Source organism: Petromyzon marinus, chromosome 16 (genome assembly GCF_048934315.1).
Source record: "Petromyzon marinus isolate PM22_M1 ecotype Great Lakes invasive population chromosome 16, UKy_Petmar_22M1.pri1.0, whole genome shotgun sequence".
In the NCBI taxonomy this organism is placed as follows: domain Eukaryota; kingdom Metazoa; phylum Chordata; class Hyperoartia; order Petromyzontiformes; family Petromyzontidae; genus Petromyzon; species Petromyzon marinus.
Window position 1 is genome coordinate 2,734,704 of NC_133682.1, and position 24,935 is coordinate 2,759,638.

Consider the following 24,935-nt stretch of genomic DNA (forward strand, 5'->3'; position numbering starts at 1 on the left):
TATAGTTCTTGGTAGCCATTTATTTCAGAGTACGCATTTAAAATAGAAACATAACACGTATTAGTTAATTTGAAGTAAAACAAACTATTTAACTTATAATATTAATCGAAATATGAAAAGCTTTTACATGACAATCACACTTAATAAAGACCTGGATTAGCACTGTTAATACTATACTTCCCATTAAGATGGTGCAAGACAACAACCATGAAAAAATATTTCACTTCGTATAAAATGCCAAATGGATATGACCAAATCAACTGGAATGACCTCCATGCAATTTGATTTTGTCAGTGCTCAGATGGGCAACTGCCATGCATAAGACACGTGTTGTAGGCTGTTGTGGACAACATTGTCAGCATAAAATTTCCATTTAAAGCTTTCGTGACTGCAGGGGTTCATATTCTTGTTTTCTATCGGTAAAGTCACGTAGAAGGGAAATAAAATAATAATATTATTATTTCCCTTCTACGTGACTTTACCGAAATAACCAATAATATATTGTTAGCATAGGCAATTGCACCAAAACAAAAGTTTTATTGAGCTCTCGTCCACCACCTATGTTCCCTGAGCAATTACCAGCATGGCGATGGATAACCAAATAACCTTCAAATGCTTGGGCCTTCATCCGCACACATCTAAAACACTTTACTCCGCTCCATGCGTTTTTTCTTATTACGCATTTTAAATACCAAGTTATACCTCAATAACAAAAAAAATATCACTGCGAACTATCTCGTGCAGCAATGGATGTCCACTTCATGGTAAAACTATCGTTAAAATTGCATAGATGTCCAGCCCCAATCAAAGGTTTGTATGATGATTTCATTGGGGGTTGAAAAGACAATTCGAAATAAAATGCACCTTTGGATAAAACATTCCTGAGATCTTTTCACCACCTCAACGCAGTCACGTGATTCAGCAGGGCATTCACACAAGCAGATGACACTCTCAGTGTAAGTTAAGCACCATGTGAGTTTCGATTTAAAGCTTTCGTGACTGCAATGATTCATCTTCTTTGGTTCTTTCGGTAAAGTCACGTAGAATGAGAATAAAATAATAAATTGATAAAATAAAATAACACAATAATATTCTCACCACGTTTCGGCCACAACACAAGCGGCCTACCAGACAGTCTCGTCCCTTCACCTGATGAAGGCCGCTGGTGTTGTGGCCGAAACGTCGTGAGAATATTATTGTGTTATTTTATTTTATCAATTTATTATTTTATTCTCATTCTACGTGACTTTACCGAAAGAACCAAAGAAGCCCATGTGAGTTATCGCGGGGAAACAGCAACCGTGCAAAACAAATTCCATGTTAAATTGAGAAAGTCGCACTACCAAACGCGCATGTGTTACAACACCCAAAGCACAGCATGGAGCGTATGACGCTCGCTTTGAAAGATACAATTTGTATCTTTTGTTGCCAGAAAAATGGGGAAAAACCCTATTATTAAAACAATTTGTAGCTTCATCCAGGGGACTCACCTCACAGATCTGAGTCAACCCAAGCATACGTGTCAGAGGCCATCGAGGGCATTTTAGAAAACATCTTGAAAAATAAAGAAATTTAATCTGAAGACGTCCAGGGGCCCCAAGTGCAGAACGACTTATGCGATTTTAGAAATTGCCTTGCCTAACACTTGTCATAACTCCGATTCCATTAAAGGGAGTTGATTAAGCTGCAAAAGTTAGGAGAAAAACCAGGGGTGGTCAGGACTACTCCTATGTCAATTGTCAAAATAAACATCGTAAAATTCAATTATTAATATGAATATCATACATTCACAATAATAATTGCATTAATAACGATTATATTAAACATGAATTACATAATTATACTGGACTTACCTCAATCACAGACCTGCTGAAGTGTAGAGAAATGACATCATGATGGCCATGTTGCATGGGGTTCTCTTCTAGTCAGCCGATTGGTTAGCACAGTGGGTGTGATGACATCATCCCTAGCAACTGCTGCCATATCCTTAGATTTGTGACCTCACTCGGATTCAAATATTTGCCTACAACATTCACAGCTTGCCAGATTTTACAAAAAATGTCTGTACTTGGGCCCCTGGACTGAATGAAATGTATTGGTACGTGATCAATGGAACCAATATATTGGTGTGGAACAGGACTTATTTGAACGAAGCCTACATTAGAAACTCATGGCTGAACTATTATGGATGTAATACATTCATTGCTGGACCTCATAGATGTACATTTACAGCCCATCATTCATGGAATTGCCATTTAATGCATACAAAACACAAATTTAATCAAATGTAACATTAAAAACATGAAACTGTCATATGAGTAATAAGGCAAGTGAAATATACAATTGTGGTTACTCTATATGCCACGGCAAGACCTATTCCCTGCAGCTCAACACAACACAAAAATCCATAACTGGTTTGGCAAAAAATAACAAGTTCATGCCTGCAATTGTTGCGGTGAAAGCATTAGGGCAGTAATACTTAACAGGCGTTTTAATACAGAAAGACCACTTGTAATGCGAATAGCTGTGAAAAGCTACGTGCAAAATCAAACCAAAAATACAGCCTGGGTCACGGCAGAATTTTAATTACCCATGAAATATCTGGAGACGCGGAGAATGTCCTTGTACGCATATTTGTAGACTATCACCTTGCCGATTCCGATGGCAGCCAGCCCCACCAGTATCCACAGCATCAGCGCAGCCACACGCAGTGGAACCACCCTGCGTTAGGGCATGCGGTGGGCAGTGATGAGCAACAACACAACATTTTGGAATGGGCCAGCAGGTATAACTGGGCTGCTCCAGTGTAGCAAAGGGTAGTGTAGCCAAATACATTATTGCAATTCAAATGTACGCTCCCACATCTCTGCTCCCCCACCTCCACCGACCCTACACTGACCAGTGTGGTGAAGTACGGCCAGTAAAATAAATGAATCTAATTTTAAGCCTAGGGGCTCCAGTACAGCTGTATCCCATTAAAATTGAATAACAGCAACAATTGCGGCAAGTACTCGCTTAACGCGTGGTGTTCACACAACCGCGTTTTCGCTAAAACGCCGTGTGACGAAGGAGGGGGGGGGAATCGTCAAAAATCGCGTGACGTCATTTATGGACGGCCCCTAACGCGGGACTTTTTAGGATTTCATCTCCCGCATTAACCAAGGCCTTACTGTGTACCTAATGATGATGCCTCGCAAGTGGCGAGCGTGATGCGGTGCATGGAGTAGTCACCTCAGTTCAGCAGCCTCAGCATAGCCGTGGAAGTACTTGAATCGCGCTGCCAGGTATCCAAGCCCAATTACAAACGCTGGGACTGGGAAGAACAAGTGAAGACATGTACAATAAATAGAGGTAACCAACAGAAGTCACTCTGACACGTGACAAATACACACATATTGTGCATGTATCAGAACACACACTAAATCTTGTATGCCATGGAGTATCATAGCTCGTTTTTTCAAATGGGCGCGATGAAAGACATGATTCCTGTTTCACAGGAACCCTTATAAATGATTCACATGTGCTTGAATTACAATTAGTGTGTATTATGTGGAAAAAAATTTGGACCGTATATGGTCTTAGTGGACAGTTGCTTTTGGAGATTGCTGCATATGCAACTTGCACAAGGAATGCAACTGACATGTTTACAGGAGAATCTGACCTTGATGTTGGAATACACCGGCAGTCCACATGATCGTTAAAAACATTGGGTAGTATTCAAAGCTGTTGATTCTGGAAGAAGAAAAGTAAAGCGTGGTTATGAGTGTCAATGGTTTTATTAAAATTGGCTATGGCATTAATTGCCCAAAGAAAACATGCTGGTTGAGAAGTGTTTGCCATTGCTTGAAACTGAAACTTTTCAAATGAAAGGATATGTTTATTGCTTTTGACTCTGGGTGGAAAAATAACAACACAGGGGCTATTTTGTATAAAATTTGCCCAAGCAATAACACATGTAGCCCCATAAAGTTTAGCACTGGTTCAATATTTTGTTGTACAACTCCATTCTGTATTCACATATAAATAAACATATTTCTTAGTCCACCAAGCGATTGGGTATTATTGGTCTGGAAAGTCAAATGGATCATTTTTATTTATTTATTATATAAATACCAAGTACAGAGTTCTTCTTATGAAGTATATTATTGTATCTATAATATTCAACAACAATAAATAATGTGTTTATAAGCAACATTTTACTCTTTGTAAGAATATTAGTGAACCTTAATACAAAAACAACTGTGACCAGAATGAATTAATTCCACCGATGACTACTTGTTCAGCTTTTACCGTGGGTTGTACTAATGTTAGGGCCACGGTGATGATCTGTAATCGGTCATTGCGGCTTTTACATCGATGACAAAATCCAAGTTCTTTACTTAAGGCCATTGCTGCCATCTATGGCTGCAGTTTATGCAGATACAAGTGACGACGCATGGTCAACCGTAGCTCACATCCCCGGGGAAACAACAAATGTTATTTCTACATGCGTGTGTTGTTTACCATTTGCAACACGGGATTACAATAGTATCGACTCACTGTGCCCTTGAGATTCGATCAAACTCGGGCGGTCCGTTCATGGCAGGAGGGCTGACTTTGTACTTGCGCCGGGCTTGGTAAACCTTACTGACGAAATATGCTGAGGAAGAATGAAAGGCAAGAGGTAGTCACGTATATAATATAATAATATCCAGCACATAGCCTTCGGCAAAAAAATATACAGTGTTTGGAGTTTGCATGTTACATTTAGAATCAACATTCGTTTAGATTATTTGGCGAACTATAAATGTTCACGTGATGATAAGTAACTTCGTTGTCAACCAGGTCGGGGTCGCTTGCAGGGTCGATTGCAACCCACGACATATACTGTTTAGTTATACTGGTAGGAACGAATTTGTAAACTGAGTGTACCAGCCTGCAATAGATTAATGTGTCCGTCCGTCCCCTTTCAATACTTTAACGAAGTGAAATCTCGTGCTGTTGGGTGTAATAAAATTGCGCAAAATTCCAATGTTCCTACCAGCCCACCCTGCAGGGACCTGTTTTCGGTAAAGTCACGACATATACTTCCCTCAAATCGAGACGACGACTGGATGTACCGTTTTTTTAACCGCAAAATTTTTATTTTTTCTCCCATTTCACACAGTACCACGTTTAATTGCACACGGAACCTTGTGCGCGCACGTGACCATTGTATGTATGCATGTTGAACTTCTTTCGCACCGTACGTAGCCAACCTTGCTAATCGGAAGTCCCGGATCATTAGATTATTACTTTTAGGTGTCCTAAAGAAAACCCTTACGCAAGCACTATTCGTTTGTAATGTCCGGGTGCATGAAGAGGCATTGTTTAAACAAGAAATTAAGTCGATAAAAATATATAGATTTGGTAAATGCATACTTGAAATAAGAGGTGAACATTGCTAATTTAAACGAGCGCATCTCGTGTTGCTTTAACTAAGTACACTATGAAAAACTGGGTACGGCGCTTTTAATGTACATCTCTCGTTAAACGGAGGTTGGGCAATTGATAAAATAACATATGAATGTTGTGGTCATGCAGTTCCACTGGGTGGAGGCTTCCCAAAAACTGTAGTCAAAATAATGTTGGTACGAAATGTAACACCAGTGATGGCTTTTTCCTCATACACAACATTGGAGAGTAAGATCTGGAGCTGAAGCAATGATTGTCAAAGCAGAATATCTCTTACTCATTGTGCCTGGCGTTTGGAATGTTTATAAAGCTGAATAATAATAACATGTGGGGCCCACTTCCTGGGTTTTTTGCAATGCCCTCTAGGCGTGTTCACGTGACGGAAATGTGGTCAAGTTTGGTGTAAAGCGGTAGAGTTTTACTCCACTGGCCACAGCGGCACTGGATTTCGACATCAAGCGTCTTATCGGCAGAATTCGGCTTGCTAGAATCAATGCTGGTGAATTGGCAAATTCACTCATATTACTAATTTCCAGATGCTATAGATGTCACCTTTGTTCGACGCAAGCTTATGTACATTAATCAAAATAATCTCAAGCGTTGTTGTGAAGAATATAAATATATGTAAAACAAGGTAGATTAACAGACAATATGCCTCTATATATGTCTCTCCCCCACATTAAAATATAAATAATTTCTTACGCTGCTTATACTTCTTACACTTTGCCTATACTTAATGCCACTGTAATAATGTACCTGTACTCCCAGAACGCCGATGGGATGTGTAAGAAACTTATATTTTTTATATACTATACGGAGAGACAGATTTACGAGACGTATCGTCTGCCTACCTGTGTTGGTATATGGTAACAGTATATTCAATCAATGTGGAAGCGCCACGTGGTTTGGTTTTGCATCGCGAGACCGATAAGGGGTTTTGTGACGACTCGGGGTGCCTTCATCCAGCAGTAGACAAATAATTGGTGATGAGGACATCTACAGTACAAATTCACCTCTAAAAGCACTTTAGATTTGCTCAATCCTTTATTTAATTACCCCTTAGGGGCCGTCCATAAATGACGTCACGCGATTTCGGACGATTTTTGACGCCCGCCCCCCCCCCCCATTCGTCACACAGCGTCACAAAGTCGGACCCCCCCTCAAATATGACGTCACAAAGCTCTGCCCCCCCCCCCCAAAATAGAAAATATGCTTCAAATCGCTTTAAACTATTGTCATTGTAGTGCGTATTTAATGTGCCGCTGCACTCTGATGTTGTAGGAGAAAACATTTATTATAAAGTATATTTAATTAAGTAGAACGTGTTGTCTATATTTATTTAAAGTTGCGCATTTTGATGTGACGTCACATTTCTCAAACCCCCCCATCGTCACAAATGTCTGACCCCCCCCCCCCCCAGGGTGCGTGACGTCATTTATGGACGGCCCCTTACTACGCTCCACTTCATCATTGTGATCTTTACTTGAAGACCTGTTATCACCTTCGGTCAACTCGCTAGGGAGATTCATTGGGATAGGTTCATCTGTAAATGTATCCACTCATAACTTCAGTCCCTTACATATCCACAATGTTTATGCAAAAACAAAAACCTCTAAATTAGATGCACCACAACACTACAGGGCACTGTGCCAAGAATGAAAAAAACCCCTCACATTGTTATCATTCTGTTAATCTCCAATTCCATCACTTCCGGTGCCTTTGCTTACCCTCACAAATAAATCACAGTTAAATGCTAGACTGTCGATTATTTATAACTTAACTTGCATCTGACATACTGTTTACCTATTTGTACAAGGCAACCAATGTCTGCTGCTGGAAAAAGCCGTCCCTTGGTGTGTACCAATCAGTTTGAAGGACAATGCATCATATATTATCATAGTATTTTTTTATTTAAAGCTTTCGTGACTGCAAGGATTCATCTTCTTGGTTCTTTCGGTAAAGTCACGTAGAATTGAAATAAAATAATAAAAATAAAACATAATACAATATAAATTTCATTTTATTGTTTTATTCTTATTATTTTATTTCAATTCTACGTGACTTTACCGAAAGAACCAAGAAGAGTATGTTTTTTGTTTGCATTTTGACTGCAGGTATTGTGGTTAATGCAGACATGAATCCTTGTAAAAAGGTTTCAGTTTTGTTGCCAGAAAAAAAAGGGGAAAAACAATATTATTAAGACTCAATCTCTCGCCTGGCTCATGAAATCGACTTGAACCTTGACGATATAACATGACCATATACGCGCAACGAGTACCGTGAGTTAACGATACAATACCTTGCTCCAACACGGAGAGAAGCGTTGCAAGACCGAGCAGAACAATGTCGGAGAGCATGATGTCCACACTCAAAGAGGCTGACGCTGCGACCGTCGGTTCAATTCGCTGACTTTGGGGTGGTCCCTTGCCTCTTGAAACGAGCAACTGCTGCTGATGATCTCTGCGACTGCTACTGCGACTGCTGCTGATCTCTGCGACTTCTGACTTTCTGCGGCTTCTGCTTTTACTGCACAGGACCAAATCTGGAGCAACGAGTTCGTGGTGCCTGCGGTGACACTGGCAGTGCGGTCAAGCCGTGAACAAGAATGTGGTGGGGGGAGGGGGGGGTAAGAAGGATGATGCAAGTACGCTTCAGTGGACACACATTGAGATAACACGGGGCGGGGGGGGGGTCGGAAACGTTACAGGAGTGCCAGTGACACATTTCTAACTCATCAACAACCGCAAATTGTGATACTGCGTTGTTGGCAATGGTAGCGACAACAAAAAGCGCAAATGACCAACACGGATATATGCATTGAGAAATGAAGGTGGCATGGTCAATGACGGATGGATTACTGGCATTGTACATTCTGCAGTAATGCAAAGCTATACAGCACGGTGAACGTGATGTGGCAATTAAAATCAGCCCTTTGACCAAATCACCCGGGATGGAACCCGATTTAGATGATATATCGAAAGCTAAGCAGGCATGACCCTGGATAGTGTTTGGATGGGCGAACAGCAACACACGATGTAGTGACAACAGGGTCGTAGAGGGTTGTGCACGTACATCACCAGTTCATTGTGGAGTGATTATCTCCAGAATGGCGTGTGCATGGGTGGCACATTGTTCACCACCAGTACGTGTGGTTAATGCAGACAGGATTCCTTGCAAAAAATGTTTCTATTTGGCGTTTGAACATCTTAACACCTCCCGTTTCATTGCCAGAAAGGGTAAAACCTTTTACAAGAAATCGTGTCTGCATTAACCACAATACTTGTGGTCAGAATGTAAACAAAAAAAAAACACTAATATATGCAAGGTTTCAGTTTGGTGTTTTAACATCTAAACACAGCTGTTTTGTTGCCAGAAAAAAGGGGAAAACCTATTGTCATATTTTGGTACTGTCAAAGGAGGTCCCACGATGTAAAACCAATTCCTATTTTTCATACTTTGATAATGGCAAAAAAGTCCCATTTTGTAGCTGCTCACCACGAGCTATAAATGGCCTGATATTGTCTTTGTGCTGTTCACTTCTTGTCGTTGTGCTCTGGTCTGACTTGGCTATCAAGAAGGCTGCTGTCCCTGGTGCAGAACCAATCGGTTTCAAAGACAATGCTCCATGTAATCTTTGGTTCTTTCGGTAAAGTCACGTAGGTATAAAATAAAAAGCATGCTTTCCCACCTGATGATGGACGCGTGTGTTGCGCCCGAAACGTCGTGATTTATTTTATTTTTCTACCTACCGTGACTTTACAGATAGGACCAAAGAGTATGGATTCCTGCAGTCACGAAAGCTTCAAATAAAAATGCTTCATATATTCATTATTATCAGAGCAAGTTTTGTTTGCATGTTCAACCACCACAAGTACGCGCGGTGAACACGCGAACTTGATTACTCGCGAAAGGTTTCCATCTGGTGCTTGAACATCTTAAACACCTCCTGTTTCACTGCCAGAACGGGTTAAAACGCACACATTTATGGTTGTTATTGTTTGACGTGCATCCCACTGGGATTTTTGCACACAGCGTTGATATAATTGTGCTTTTTTTAGGAAGACTGTGCTGTTTTTTTCCTGGATTTTTCTGTTGCGCGAAGTCACTTTAAGATGTTTTTTGTTTGTTGCGGTTGCACCCGATTCAAGAGCCGCATGGCTCACAGGGCTATACCAAATACATGAAACTGAACTGAACATTATTATGATGTTTCTTCTTCTCCAGACACGACTCTGAGTCTACTGCTGGGTTGTTGTTGTTGCTGGGGTTGTTGTTGCTGGGGTTGTTGTTGTTGCTGGGGTTGTTGTTGTTGCTGGGGTTGTTGTTGTTGCTGGGGTTGTTGTTGTTGCTGGGGTTGTTGTTGCTGGGGTTGTTGTTGTTGATGGGGTTGTTGTTGCTGGGGTTGTTGTTGCTGGGGTTGTTGTTGCTGGGGTTGTTGTTGTTGCTGCTGGGGTTGTTGTTGTTGCTGCTGGGGTTGTTGTTGTTGCTGCTGGGTTGTTGTTGTTGTTGTTGTTGCTGGGGTTGTTGTTGTTGCTGCTGGGGTTGTTGTTGTTGCTGCTGGGTTGTTGTTGTTGCTGCTGGGGTTGTTGTTGGGTTGTTGTTGTTGGGGTTGTTGTTGCTGGGTTGTTGTTGCTGGGGTTGTTGTTGTTGCGGGACAAGCTCGGCAGAGGGCGCCTCTGTGTTTCGTCCACAAAACTCTTACGAGAGTCAACTCCGAGCCACCATCGTTTGTCGGGCACCAGTTGTGAGTTCGCCAGTTTGTTGACAACAGAAAGACAAAGTGACGTTCGTTGTTCTCATTCACATTCATCGCCTCCACTGTGTTGTGGGTGGGGGGGGGTAGACGCGGCTCAACGGCGGTGCGGAGGGCGTTAACATCTCTCTACAACATCTCTCTACAAACATCTCTCTATATCTCTCTACAAACATCTATCTACAAACATCTCTCTACAACATCTCTCTACATAAATCTCTACATCTCTCTATATCTCTCTACAACATCTCTCTACAACATCTCTCTACAAACATCTCTCTACAACATCTCTCTACAACATCTCTACAAACATCTCTCTACAACATCTCTACAGACATCTCTCTACAAACATCTCTTTACAACATCTCTCTACAACATCTCTACATACATCTCTACAAACATCTCTCTACAACATCTCTACAGACATCTCTCTACAAACATCTCTTTACAACATCTCTCTACAACATCTCTCTACATACATCTCTACAACATCTCTCTATATCTCTCTACAAACATCTCTCTACAACATCTCTCTACAACATCTCTCTACAAACATCTCTCTACAACATCTCTCTACATACATCTCTACAACATCTCTCTACAAACATCTCTGTACAACATATCTACAAACATCTCTCTACAACATCTCTACACACATCTCTCTACAACATCTCTCTACAAAATCTCTCTACAAACATCTCTCTATAAACATCTTTCTACAACATCTCTACAAACATCTCTCTACAACATCTCTCTACAACATATCTACAAACATCTCTCTACAACATCTCTCTACAACATCTCTCTACAAACATCTCTACACAACATCTCTCTACAAACATCTCTCTACAAACATCTCTCTATAAACATATCTCTACAAACATCTCTACACAACATCTCTCTACAAACATCTCTCTATAAACATATCTCTACAAACATCTCTCTACAACATTTCTACAACATCTCTCTACAACATCTCTACAAACATCTCTACAAACATCTCTCTACAACATCTCTACATCTCTCTACAACATATCTACAAACATCTCTCTACAACATCTCTACAACATCTCTCTACAACATCTCTACAAACATCTCTCTACAACATCTCTCTACAACATCTCTACATCTCTACACCTCTACAACATCTCTCTACAAACATCTCTCTACAACATCTCTCTACAAACATCTCTACAAACATCTCTCCACAACATCTCTCTACAACATCTCTACAGGCATCTCTCTACAACATCTCTACAACACCTCTCTACAACATCTCTCTACAGACATCTCTACATCTCTACAGCATCTCTCTACAAACATCTCTACATCTCTCTACAACATCTCTCTACAACATCTCTCAACATCTCTACACACATCTCTCTACAAACATCTCTACATCTCTCTACAACATCTCTACAACATCTCTCTACAAACATCTCTACACACATCTCTCTACAACATCTCTACAACATCTCTACAACATCTCTCTACACATCTCTCTACAAACATCTCTCTACATCTCTACAACATCTCTCTACAACATCTCTCTACAAACATCTCTACATCTCTCTACATCTCTCAACATCTCTACACACATCTCTCTACAACATCTCTACAACATCTCTACATCTCTACAACATCTCTCTACAAACATCTCTCTACATCTCTACACACATCTCTCTACAACATCTCTCTACAACATCTCTACAACATCTCTCTACACAACATCTCTCTACAAACATCTCTCTACACAACATCTCTACATCTCTCTACAACATCTCTCTACACAACATCTCTCTACAAACATCTCTCTACAACATCTCTCTACAACACCTCTCTACAACATCTCTCTGCATCTCTACACATCTCTCTACAACATCTCTCTATATCTCTACATCTCTCTACAACATCTCTCTACACAACATCTCTCTACAACATCTCTCTACATCTCTACAAACATCTCTCTACAAACATCTCTCTACAACATCTCTCTACATCTCTACACATCTCTCTACAACATCTCTCTACCAAGCTTCACTCCCTCCTCCTCCTCTTGTGTCGCCCTTCCTCCATTTGCTCTTCCTGCTGCCTGCCGGCCCCTTTCACTCCCTCCTGGTTGCGGACTTTTGTTGAAGGATTCCGCCACGGGCAAAACTCTCCCCACCACCCACCCATCCACCCATCCACCACCCACCACGAGAAAGTTAGTTGTTGTTGTTCATTTTCTTTAACCTCCTTAACAACTTTGTACGAACTTATTAAGAGAGCGGCCTGGGGGAGGTGAGAAGGGAAAAGTCGCAGAAGGGTAACGCGATAATGGACAGCGACGAAGACGGCGTGGAAGAGACCGTGATGGGTAGGAGACACGTGGACAAGTTGCTGCTCAACGTCGTCGTCGTCGTGACGAGAGTTGTTGTTTGTTACAAGAGTTGTGTTACTGCTGCCTTGTGCGTTGTGTAGTGTGTGGTGTGTAGTGTGTGTGGGGGTGGTGTGTGTTGTGTGTGGTGTGTGTGTGGGTGTTGTGTGGTGTGGGTGTTGTGTGGTGTGTGCTGTGTGTTGGTGTTGTGTATGTGTGTTGTGTGGGTGTTGTGTGGTGTGTGTGCTGTGTGTGGTGTGTTGTGTGTGTGGGTGGTGTGTGTGTTGTGTGTGGGGGTGGTGTGTGTGTTGTGTGTGGGGGTGGTGTGTGTGTTGTGTGTGGGGGTGGTGTGTGTGTTGTGTGTGGGGGTGGTGTGTGTGCTGTGTGTGTGTGGTGTATGTTGTGTGGGTGTTGTGTGTGTGTGGTTGTGTGGGTGTTGTGTGTGTGTGTGGTGTGTGTTTGTGTGTGTGGGGTGGTGTGTGTGTTGTGTGTGTGTGGTGTATGTTGTGTGGGTGTTGTGTGTGGTTGTGTGGGTGTTGTGTGTGGTGTGTGTTTGTGTGTGTGGGGTGGTGTATGTTGTGTGTGTGTGTTGTATGTTGTGTGGGTGTTGTGTGTGGTGTGTGTTGTGTGGTGTGTGTGCTGTGTGTGGTGTGTGGTTGTGTGGGTGTTGTGTGTGGTGTGTGTTTGTGTGTGTGGTGTGTGTGGGGTGGTGTGTGTGTGGTGTATGTTGTGTGTTGTGTGTGTGGTGTATGTTGTGTGTGTGGTGTATGTTGTGTGTGTGTATGTTGTGTGTTGTGTGTGCGGTTTTTGGTGGGCTTCTCTGGGCGCATGGGGCAGCCGTTCGTACGTCTGTAGCTGTTGTTGCTCATAGCTGCGACTCGCTAACAGCACTTGCCCCAACAGTCTGTTAAGGCTATACGGGGGATCTTTGTTGTTCCTCCACCAGTGGCTGTTGTTGTTGTTCCTCCACCAGTGGCTGTTGTCCACCAGTGGTTGTTGTTTGTCTGGCTGTGGCTGTTGTTTGTGAAGCCCTCCACGTCCATGGCGATGTTGGACTCCACGTGGTTGCCGATCCCTCTTTGTTGGCCGTGACTTGTTGTGTCTGTAAGTGACTTGTTGTGTCTGTAAGTGACTTGTTGTGTCTGTAAGTGACTTGTTGTGTCTGTCAGTGACTTGTTGTGTCTGTAAGTGACTTGTTGTGTCTGTCAGTGACTTGTTGTGTCTAAGTGACTTGTGTCTGTAAGTGACTTGTGTCTAAATGACTTGTTGTGTCTGTCAGTGACTTGGTGTGTCTGTAAGTGACTTGTTGTGTCTGTCAGTGACTTGTTGTGTCTGTCAGTGACTTGTTGTGTCTGTCAGTGACTTGGTGTGTCTGTCAGTGACTTGGTGTGTCTGTAAGTGACTTGTTGTGTCTGTCAGTGACTTGTTGTGTCTGTCAGTGACTTGTTGTGTCTGTCAGTGACTTGGTGTGTCTGTCAGTGACTTGTGTCTAAGTGACTTGTTGTGTCTGTCAGTGACTTGGTGTGTCTAAGTGACTTGTTGTGTCTGTCAGTGACTTGGTGTGTCAGTGACTTGTGTCTGTCAGTGACTTGTGTCTAAGTGACTTGTTGTGTCTGTAAGTGACTTGTTGTGTCTGTAAGTGACTTGTTGTGTCTGTCAGTGACTTGGTGTGTCTGTCAGTGACTTGGTGTGTCTAAGTGACTTGTTGTGTCTGTCAGTGACTTGTTGTGTCTAAGTGACTTGTTGTGTCTGTCAGTGACTTGGTGTGTCTGTCAGTGACTTGGTGTGTCTAAGTGACTTGTGTCTGTCAGTGACTTGTTGTGTCTGTCAGTGACTTGTTGTATCTGTCAGTGACTTGTTGTGTCTGTCAGTGACTTGTTGTGTCTAAGTGACTTGTGTCTGTCAGTGACTTGTTGTGTCTGTCAGTGACTTGTTGTGTCTGTCAGTGACTTGTTGTGTCTGTCAGTGACTTGTTGTGTCTATCAGTGGTAAAACACAAGCAGCATAGTCGTAAAATGTTGTGTTGTCGCACAGGGTAACGAATATTCGTGTTCTCCCATCATTTTTGATACCGGCAAAGATAGTAAAATGTAGTAGGGTGAGTTGTCGAGCCCCTGGGTATATCTCAGTCTAACAAGTCACGACGTTGGTTTGCTTCTATTCACCGTAATTTCCGAGCTGTTGGTTGTCTCTTTAATTCCCAATGAGCGTGGAGTTTGGTGGGAATTTATTTTTAGTTTTCGCATGGTGGTTGATGGTGGTGGTGCTGGTGCTATAACATTTCACGGCTGTCTGCCACCCTCGGCCACCCTCGGCATCCGCTCTGCAACTTGTGGAACAGCCACAGATGTTTCCTGCTGTGTTTCAAAACTCTTTGCTAGTTACTGAGTGGCACATCCTGAAGGTGGTTTTTGTCACGGGTTGGGGGGGGAGTGGTTGCTGTGGGGTAATTGGTTGTGACGCATTTTGAAACGCAATAAGAAAGGCCCACTTAGCTATACTCTATAGCTATCTTATTTTCAGAAGCGGACCTGGCCACAAATGATAGCCAAATTAAGTGGGTTATCATATGGAAATGTGTAACAGTAAAATACTCAAACGCATATTGCTTATGTTGTCTCAGTTGCAGAAACGATCAAGGATTAATAATATTAAACGTGTTCAAGCAAATAGAAAGTCCACCGCCGGACTAACTCATTTGAAGGCCAATGTCGACAAATGAGTATCGAGGCTTCAGCCCCCCAATTCCTATGCGTACATTGTCAATAGACCCCCCCCCATACGCAAGCGTACACATTTGGGTTAACCCCCCCCCTACCCCCTCCATGCGTACGTACTAAATAGATGGCCCCTTAGCACAGAAGAAAATCTAACCAAGACACGTTTTCTAAATAGCCTCCTCTAATTTGGGCAACGGTGCTGCGTGTTGATCAGGTGATGATGACGCTGCTCTTCTGCATCAACTCTGCAGTGTTGTGGTGTAGTCTAAGGCGGGATTGCCCCCATCGCCTCCCCTACCCCGAATTAGCCACTGACTCAGAGGCCACAGTCTGGTCACATGGTGGCAAGAACAATGAATTGGTTTCATGTCAGTTTATAAAATCAAAAGTCAACGAATTTTTTTTTACTTAAGCATTATACTGATTTATTTGACAACTAGAAGAAGTACCATTGATGTCCTCGGTCTTCGTGTCCAGGCATCGTCTTGATCAGTTGGTAGACAACATCTCTCAATGCATTAATATCTTTCTCAACTACTCTGTCTCTCCATCATCCAAAGTTTTGTTCTAACCATTTCCAAAGGCCTCCACGACACCTCATTTCCACCTCATCCTTCATTCTCTCCCTGCATCCCCAAATCAAAAGATCATCTTGACGATTGGTTTTCTCTCTTTGCCTCGTGCACCTTTTATGCTTACGTGATTTATCCTTGGCTACATTGTCCCTGCTATCCTTGTTCCTGACCCTTTTTATCATCTCGTTTACCCCACTGAATCGAATAGTTTTAGTACCGTTTTATCACTGGAACTCAATGCTCTGTGGACACACGTGTTTTCCATCATTGCTGCTGCTCTGATTGTGCATGCAATGAGAAGACTCATAGTTTACCACGTTTCTGACGACCCAGGTCCATTGGACGACGACCAGCTTCCACATGGCTCCTGCAGGGTCACCTACTCTTCAGGGGACTGCTTTGAAGGACACTTTGTCCATGGTGAGAAGAATGGCCTTGGAAAATTCTTCTTCTTTGATGGAAGGTAAGGCCATGTGCTTGGACATTTTTACCTGAATAAAGTGCCCACACCATTGCAGAAATTTTTATCACTCATTTATTTGCCTCCCGTTTTATACACTGCCCCCCCCCCCCCCCCCAAATTAATGACTGCCCCTTGGAAAGGGGTGGAGCGGTGGTTCAGTGATTAGCACACTGCGCTGTGAACCAAGTGACCCGGGTTCAAATCTGGGCTACGGGTAACATCGGTAGTGGGTGATACCTGAACCGGTCCTGGGCTCCCACACCACTGCAACATCATTGATTGAAGAAATGGCCGTGAAAATGAATTTGGCCGCATATTACTCAACCGTGACGTCCCCATTTTAAGTACGTCATTATCGCCAAAGCCATTGATGCCACCCACATCTTGCCAAAGCTTGTTCCCTTCTGCTTGAATCCCACAAGTACTGCACAGAGACGGTGATTTGAGTTAACTATTTTCCCATTTCAATGACGTACGTATGCGTACGTCGGTTTTTCTTCCGATTCCGTTCTGATTACGTACGCTTACGTCATTGGAACAGATCAAATCGATTCCGGATGGAATCGGAAGGAAAGGGCCATGCGGGAGGGCATGTAGTGCAGTTTGGCGCCAGCTTTGACAGAATGCGGTCGTGTCGCTACAGTTCTCTGTGGTGAGTGCAGTACAATGTCTTTAAAAACAACGGCGATGTGACTCTCTAAATAAAATGAACGCTAACCACTTGCGCGTTATGAGGTTCGGCGGTGAACAGGACACCCACCCTGCAACCTACGGACGTCTCGGAACGGGAAAGGGTTAATTGCGATTGCTCGGAGTGTGCAGTACACTGGAGGGCCACTATGTGGAGGACGTGCTGCAGGGGCAGGCGGTGTACACGGCCGAGGATGGCAGCACGGTTCACGGCACGTACGTCGACGGGGAGCTCCACGGCTCGGCGCGAGAGTACGACCCAGAGGGCCGCATCACGTTCCGCGGACAGTACCGCGACAACTTGCGCTGTGGCCTCTGCTGGATCTACTTTTCCGTGAGTGGCGTTATCTCAGTGGTGACACAGGGCGGTGATCGTGCCTAGCGGTATCCCGCTTGCCACTTGTTGCATAGGATCGAGGTTCAATTCCAGCGGCTTCCCCGATTATTATTGTAGGTGTACTAACCACAATTATTTGCGCCGTCTGGTTCAGAGTGAGTGTTGAAGATCCCCTGATGTTATTGGCAAGAATTGGCAATTGTGTGCTTTGCGTCAGGGTCCAAATATTCCAAATTTGAAAATTACCAGGAATTTACTCGTGATATACATGGCAACAATTGTCCCCTACTGGTAACTCATGTCACTCTTGCAATTAACTCATCCAGTTCTCTTGAGTTGTCACCTGGTTAAACAAAATAGATTTTAATGCAGCGTTTTTTTATTGTAGTCGCTGTTTTAACATATAAAATTTTGAACTTCTTTTGCATCGTACATAGCCAACCGTGCAAATCGGAGGTGCTAAACCATTACAAGGGACGAGACTGTCTGGTAGGACAGCGCTGTCCTTGCTGTCCTACCAGACAGTCTCGTCCCTTCACCTGATGAAGGCCGCTTGTGTTGTGGCCGAAACGTCGTGAGAATATTATTGTGTTATTTTATTTTATCAATTTATTATTTTATTCTCATTCTACGTGACTTTACCGAAAGAACCAAAGAAGATGAATCATTGCAGTTACGAAAGCTTTAAATCGAAACATTACAAGGTCATCTAATTTTTAAAATATTTGTTTTGTATATACACAGCCATTTGCAGTTTCGGGTGTTCTTTAAACTGGTAAAAGTTAAACTAGAGATGTCTAGCTATTTGCACCACCATACACACCAGACACACTTTAATGTTTTGTACATCTGTATGTATGAATGCAGGATGGCGGGAGACTCGTAGGAGAGGTTAACTCAGATGGGGAGATGACGGGTGATCAAGTAGCCTATGTCTACCCAGACGGTCGAACGGCGTTCTACGGACGCTTTTCTGATGGCGAGATGATCTCGGCACAGCCGGCTATCCTCCTGGGTCTTGACAAAAATGAGAAGCCACGCTTTGAGGTGGACAAAGGAGGTTTGCATCATTTTACGCTGCTCTTTATTACGGCTGAAAAAATAACCATTGTTTCTAGTATTGCCTTAGTGGATAGCTGAAAAAGTTAGTATATGAAAGTGCTCTGATGGATCTAAAATGTTGTCATTTTTTTCCTCAAAGCAGGGCCCATACTTCATTTGGACAAGTCAACATCTACTGTCATCTCTTCACAGCCCCTCTGTGCTGACCTTTATGAGAAGGACAGGTCTGTTGTACTTCTATTCTGACACTTTATTTTCTGCTCAAAGACAATGCAGTGCTTGTTGGCCATAATGTACATACATTGGGTGAGGATTTTAAATGTAATTGTTTCCTGCAGAGAAGAGTTAAAACCAGCAAAAGTAATAAAGTTAATATGCAAGGACAAATTATGGTGGGAATTTGAAGTTATGGGCATTCTGACCAAAAACTGTAAGTAATAGTAATAAAATTTTGATTTAAAGCTTTCGTGACTGCAGGAATTCATGTTCTTGGTTCTTTCGGTAAAGTCACGTAGAAGGGAAACAATAAAATAAAAATATAAAACAATTGTTTTATATTTTTATAAAGAATCAAGAATATAATAGTATTTAGATTATATATATTTTAAAACCCACCCATTACCGTGACGGTTTCTGACTATATGTAATTTTGCCATCAGAGTTTGTGTTGGGCAATCGCTCATCACAGGAGCAGCAGAGGGACTCTTTGCCAAGGTCGACATGGAAACGGGCACAGTGGCTGCATTTTACAATGGCACACGGATCACGCACGAGGAGGTAGGATCAGCGATAATCCAACACAGCAGTCTCCTGCAAATGTTTTAACTCCCCTTGCTTTTGGTGTCTCTGTGTGGCCTCACTGTGTAACGGCGTGCAGTGTGACTTCCGCATTTGACTGTATATGTACAGTAACTAGAAGGAAAGTAATCATATACATACTTTTAACGTGCGCCCTATTCGCTCACTCTCGAACACAGAGATTGACTTTGGACGCGTGAGGAACCACAGACAAGTGGGCAGGCAGCAGCCACAAAGTCAGCACTGCAGCAACAATTGCCCAAGCATTACAGCCCTCTCTGCTTCCAAAGTGTTATCAGCCAATTATTAGATGGTTATTTACCTTTAATGAATTCTGTTAGGAGGCTGATGTGTTGTGTGGTACAAAAAAGTGTGTTTTTACAACAGATCAATGTAAATTGTAAACTGAATTGATCATAATGATGAGCAGACCAGGTTTCCAACCCAGAGGTCACCGTTTCCGTCTCACGGTGCAGCAATTGAAACATCGGCCGAGTTCCTTAAATCAAATGGGTCTACCACGGTTGATTGGCAGGTCGTTCTTGGTGGCCCATAGTGTGGGTACCTCTTCCAAGACGTCTAGCCGTTGTGGTAGATTAGGCCAAGTATCTTCTCTGGGGCTCCCTAGAGGCCCTTCTTCCAGCATTGGAGTGAGCAAGTAATTGCAGACCTACAGATTGATTTAACATTTTGACACCATGTAATGCTCATATTTGTCATTGTTTTTCTCCTGTTTTGTTGCCACGTTTTAAAGGTGGATGCACGAGATTGGTCACTGAATGGCAATACCATCTCCCTTGATGATGACATCGTCATTGATGTACCAAAGCACTTCGTGAGTGTGGAGAGATACTGTGCCTCACTGGGCCACAAGGCCAACCATTCATTCACGCCAAACTGCAAATACGACTTGTAAGTAGTTGCGACAGGATTGTTTTTATATCATTGTTTAAAAACGAGCATTTTATCTTATTTTATGAACCACTTTTTTGTAAATATTCAAGGTCAATGGATTTTGATTTACATTTGTGTTGCAGTTACAACCACCCACGGTTTGGGCCAATCAAGTGTGTGCGGACGGTGCGGGCTGTATATCGTGATGAAGAACTGACAGTCGCCTATGGTTACGACCACAACCCGGCCGGAAAGAGGCAGGCGGAGGCCCCGGAATGGTACATCCGTGAGCTAGAGATCCACAGTGCCACACAAGGCTAAAACGCAGAGACAACCACCCCAATGTGTTTTTCAGGTTATATTTCGTGTTGTTCAGCATGATGTCCGACATATCTCTCCACGTGCTGGGAGCTTTTTGAGGAGCGAAGTGTCAAAACATCGTTTCGAATGACATGTGGCACAACTTGAAAATACACTGGAGAAAAATGCAGCAAAACCGTGAAAACCTACGCAGTAGCACATGGGCGAGCATACAAGGTCTTTTTACACCACCAAAACCCCTTTCGGTAGCGAGATGTAGGTTGATGTCACTGGCTGTAGGGGTAAGTCACATTCATGCTTTCATTAAGTGCATGGCTGATATTTTCAAACAAATTTGGTGATTTGTGTCCTCTGACAATTCAAACTGGCTTGGGAGGAAAAAAGGAATGGTACGTGAGTTTTGTCTCGACATTTCATCTGTGTTTGATTTCATGACTAGTAGTTGTCCGATCGGTTTTTGGGCTTTACCACGTGTTGTGTGGCAGAAAGCTGTCGGCACGCTCAGCAATAAATAGGACATGCCGAACAACACGTGGCAAAACATTTGAACACATCTGAGAGCTAAGGGGCACAACTGCGAAAAACCAGTGAAGTGTTAGATAATTACAAATTTGTAAAAATACAGCTTACCTTTTGCAGTGGTTGAGAAAAAACTTTTTTTGGCGCTGTAAACACACACAGAGCTTACATTACCAATGAAGATTTAAAGCACATGGGTGACGGAATACATTTGCTCTGTGATTTGCTTAATTTCTGTAAAATCCAGGTCTACAGTGATATTGTATTATTTAAGTTAATATCAATATATTTATAGAATTATTCAGTGGCAAAAGTCCATTGCTAGGTTTTTGTTAGTGTAACAAAGTTAGACTATAATTTTTTCCCAAATAAGAGTTTTCCAAAGAAATGTAAAGGGATGCATATTATTTTGGACAATTTGTATCACCATTTGTTTTGCCATTAATGTGCCTCTTTAAAGTGATCTGTGCCACACAATGCATCAGCAGCTATTGTGTTCCTTGTCCATTACAAGAGGACAAGGTAAATGTATGCATACAATCGTGCCTGCATCCAGAATAACAAATCCTGACAATTGTAATGAATTTCGTGCATATTTAAATAGTAATACCATGTGGATATAGAAGGGCCATGGTTGTATTTTTTTAAATTTATTTTTATTGAGAGAAAAAATATATACAGGTGTCGAATGACAATCGATGGTTATTACCAGAATTCTTATTCCTAAATGATGGATGCGTTATGAAAAGCCTCATTGCCTTAACTTGAAGTGTGAAAGCTACTACTTGTGATATGGTGAAAAGGGATCTCTACAAATGTGCTTTGTTTATAAGAATGTGTAATGGTGTGCAGAGTTTAAGTATTCAGAGACTTGAAAATAAGTTAAAATGGATGGTTTTTATTTCGCATTTTTTACAATTGTAAAGCTGGGGAAATGGTAGTGCCAAAGAAGGTTAGAAGTGCAAAGCGGAGTTAAAGAGTTATGATTAATGAGATGACAAATATTTTTCACTTACAGTATCTCCCATCATATAGATTCTTGAATCATTTTAAGATAATTTCAGAATAAACATCACTGATTTGGTGTGATTTTTCTTTCCCCCTTATGACCAGTTGTAAAAAAGACTTAAATGGTGCTAAGTTTTTAACTTAAAGCAGTATAGTGGCTAATGCTCAATGTTTTCATTGCAACTGGCTGCAGAACCTAATTTTCGACAGTTTAACTAAACCCTTGTTGTTAATTCAGTATGTGTAGCTCTGTACACTAATATGAAAGCGAACTTTGTAGGGTACACTTCACAGAACGTTTTCAGTTTTTCATCGTCTTTATAACAACGCATAATGCAGTTAAGCAGTGGGATGTGTTTCCTGTAGGATGCTATGACTTTAGTTGGGTTGGTATACCTTGTTTTTTTTCTTAAAGCCTGTTTACACGATACCCACGGTTGTACGATTGAAGTTGAGCGCTGAAAGTTAGGGAAAGCATTACAACGGCTGCTTCAAACAAAGTGGTGTTATTTCGATCGGTGACGATTGAACGCAGGGAGTTTTATCAGTATCCAACCAGGAGATGAAATTAACTCATTGAGAGGAATGAAACATTGCCTTGTTTGGAAGGGTGAACTGGGTTGCAGCACAACATACAAACTAACAATATATCTCGACCCGTACAATGCAGCTTTCTAATTTGGGCTGTGTGTTGATAATTTATTTTGTCAAGTTTTCATCGTGGTTCGATATTTATAACAAGCGGCCGCAAAGGCATAAACTACAGACTAACTTTGGCATTAATTTAGTAAAAACCTGAACAAGGCCAATGTGGGCTACATTCTATATACAGAGGGATGCCGGTCTGTGCCCAAATATAGGCCACGAAAGTTTTCACTTAAGGAGGCCCCTTCCACCAGCAGTGGCATGAGCATGTAATTGTGGGGCTTCACCTTTACCTTTTACACGGCTTTAACAACGAAGTCTGAATTGTGTACTCGCAAGTGCTAGAAACACATTCCTGCAGAGGGAGCTGGTAGGAACGTTGGGTTGCTCGGTCAATGGCCAGGGTCAACGGCGGCACCACGTGGTGTATTCCGCACAATATGCCCGACTGTGAGGGCGGGCACAAGCCGGCGTGAGTAGGTTAAACGTTGAGTTTTATAAGGGCACCACGGGGTGACCAGCCCCTCCCCACCCAGCCCCACCCCTCACCCAGCCCCACCCCTCCCACCCCCCACCCAGCCCCTCCCCACCCAGCGTCACCCTCCCCACCCAGCCCCTCCCCACCCAGCCTCACCCTCCCCACCCAGCCCCTCCCCACCCTCCCCTCTCCACCCAGCCCCTCCCCACCCTCTCCTCTCCACCCAGCCCCACCCCTCCCACCCCCCACCCAGCCCCTCCCCACCCAGCCTCACCCTCCCCACCCAGCCCCTCCCCATCCAGCCCCACCCTTCCCACCCAGCCCCTCCCCACCCTCCCCTCTCCACCCAGCCCCACCCCTCCCATTTTTGGATGCACGACGGACGGACGCAATAATCCCCTGTGGGCTGGTGTAACCAGGAGGTTCCTACCAGTATAAGAAAAACAGTAATTGTTTAGCATAAGATCAGGAAAATCTTTTTTGGAGAGCACATAAACAAGTTTACCTTTTAATGGATATAAACAAAAGTTACTGCACAAGTGATTTTCACAATAAAGGTGTTTATCTGCAACGATTGAGCTGCATACAGCCCTGTAATTTTTGTGAAATCTAAAAAATAAAAGAACACACGTCTATTTTCTTGTGTTTAAAAAAACAAGAATGTTGACATTTAGAGCTGCCTTTGTGTCTATCAAATTCAAATGACCAATGAGAATATAGACAGTTAATAATACACCTGGATTGTGGCATGGGAGTGGAAAATGGCCCAGGCCAGGAATGAGTAAAGAGCACCAAGGAAGGCAGACCCCCGAGATGAGGGACATGCCAGAGAGAACACGATATGTGGCTGTAGTGTGTGTGATAAACTACTGAAGTTAGCTCTTACCCCAATGTGGTGTACATTGCTTGAGTTTTTTTTTTACAAAATCAGGCATCAGCAATATAGTGAATATGGTACAATACTAGGCAACTGAGTGGTCACCCTATGGATGGTAGTGGGAGTCAGGCTTTAGATAGGAATCCGTGTGGGTGGCTTTCCTGTCGATGGAATGTGCCAACGAGCCATTAGGCCTCTTCTCGATCAAAACATCCAGGAATGGTAGCTTCCCATCCTTTTCCACATCCATGGGGAATTTGATGGATGGGTGTATGGAATTGATGTGGTTTAAAAAATGGATGTTTTAATCGAGAAGAGGCCTGATGGCTCGTTGGCACATTCCGTCGAGAGGAAAGCCACCAACACGGATTCCTATCTAAAGCCTGACTCCCACCACCATCCAGCCCAGAAGAACTCCCTCATCAAAACACTATACCATAGGGCCCGCTGCATCTCCGACCAGCGCCACCTAGCCAGCGAACTGGAGCACGTACACCAAGCCCTCAAGATGAATGGATACTCACACCGCACAATCCGCAAATCTGTAGCCCCAACTATGGGGAGACAACCATCTGAGGACCCAATCAAAACCATCACCTTGCCATACATAGCAGGTGTTATCAAAAAGATTTCCAAAATCTTAAACACAAGATCCAGATCCGATTCAATACAGTATACAAAATCCGTGATTTGATACCATCTGTGAAGGATGTCATTCCTGACATGCTACACCCTGGTGTCTACAAACTAAGTTGTGTCTGCAGCAGCAGTTACATTGGGGAAACAAAACGACATGTCTCGGACCGTGTTCGTGAACACAAGGCAGATTTGAAATACGCCAAAACCAATACCTCTGCAGTGGCTGATCATTGTTATAACGCAGTGGGCTCGCACGATATTGTTTTTTTCCGAGACCAAGGTACTCTGCAAACCTTCAGGCTACCATCAAAGATTTGTCTATGAAGCCATCTAGATATATAAACACAATTTCAACCGAGAAGAT

At 42.9% G+C, this 24,935-nt stretch overlaps 2 protein-coding genes across 3 annotated transcripts; one reads left to right on the plus strand and one right to left on the minus strand.

Annotated features, from left to right (window-relative positions):
* Positions 1-10,314, minus strand: LOC116942975 (leukotriene C4 synthase-like). The gene is made up of 5 exons (XM_032955515.2): positions 7,733-10,314; positions 4,540-4,639; positions 3,662-3,732; positions 3,232-3,313; positions 1-2,721 (listed from the first exon to the last, which is right to left on the minus strand). The coding sequence occupies exons 1-5, from the start codon at positions 7,788-7,790 to the stop codon at positions 2,583-2,585; spliced, it is 450 nt and encodes a 149-aa protein (XP_032811406.2). The 5' UTR covers positions 7,791-10,314; the 3' UTR covers positions 1-2,582.
* A 2,058-nt stretch (positions 10,315-12,372) lies between these two features.
* SETD7 (SET domain containing 7, histone lysine methyltransferase) lies at positions 12,373-23,728 on the plus strand. 2 transcript variants are annotated; one of them, XM_076067423.1, is made up of 8 exons: positions 12,373-12,545; positions 16,174-16,303; positions 17,126-17,327; positions 18,198-18,390; positions 18,532-18,616; positions 19,052-19,169; positions 19,945-20,102; positions 20,228-23,728. In XM_076067423.1, the coding sequence occupies exons 1-8, from the start codon at positions 12,506-12,508 to the stop codon at positions 20,403-20,405; spliced, it is 1,104 nt and encodes a 367-aa protein (XP_075923538.1). In that variant the 5' UTR covers positions 12,373-12,505; the 3' UTR covers positions 20,406-23,728. The 2 variants fall into 2 exon arrangements, with proteins under 2 accessions (XP_075923538.1, XP_032811405.1); XM_032955514.2 differs by having other exon boundaries at positions 18,535-18,616.
* The last annotated feature ends 1,207 nt before the right edge of the window (positions 23,729-24,935 follow it).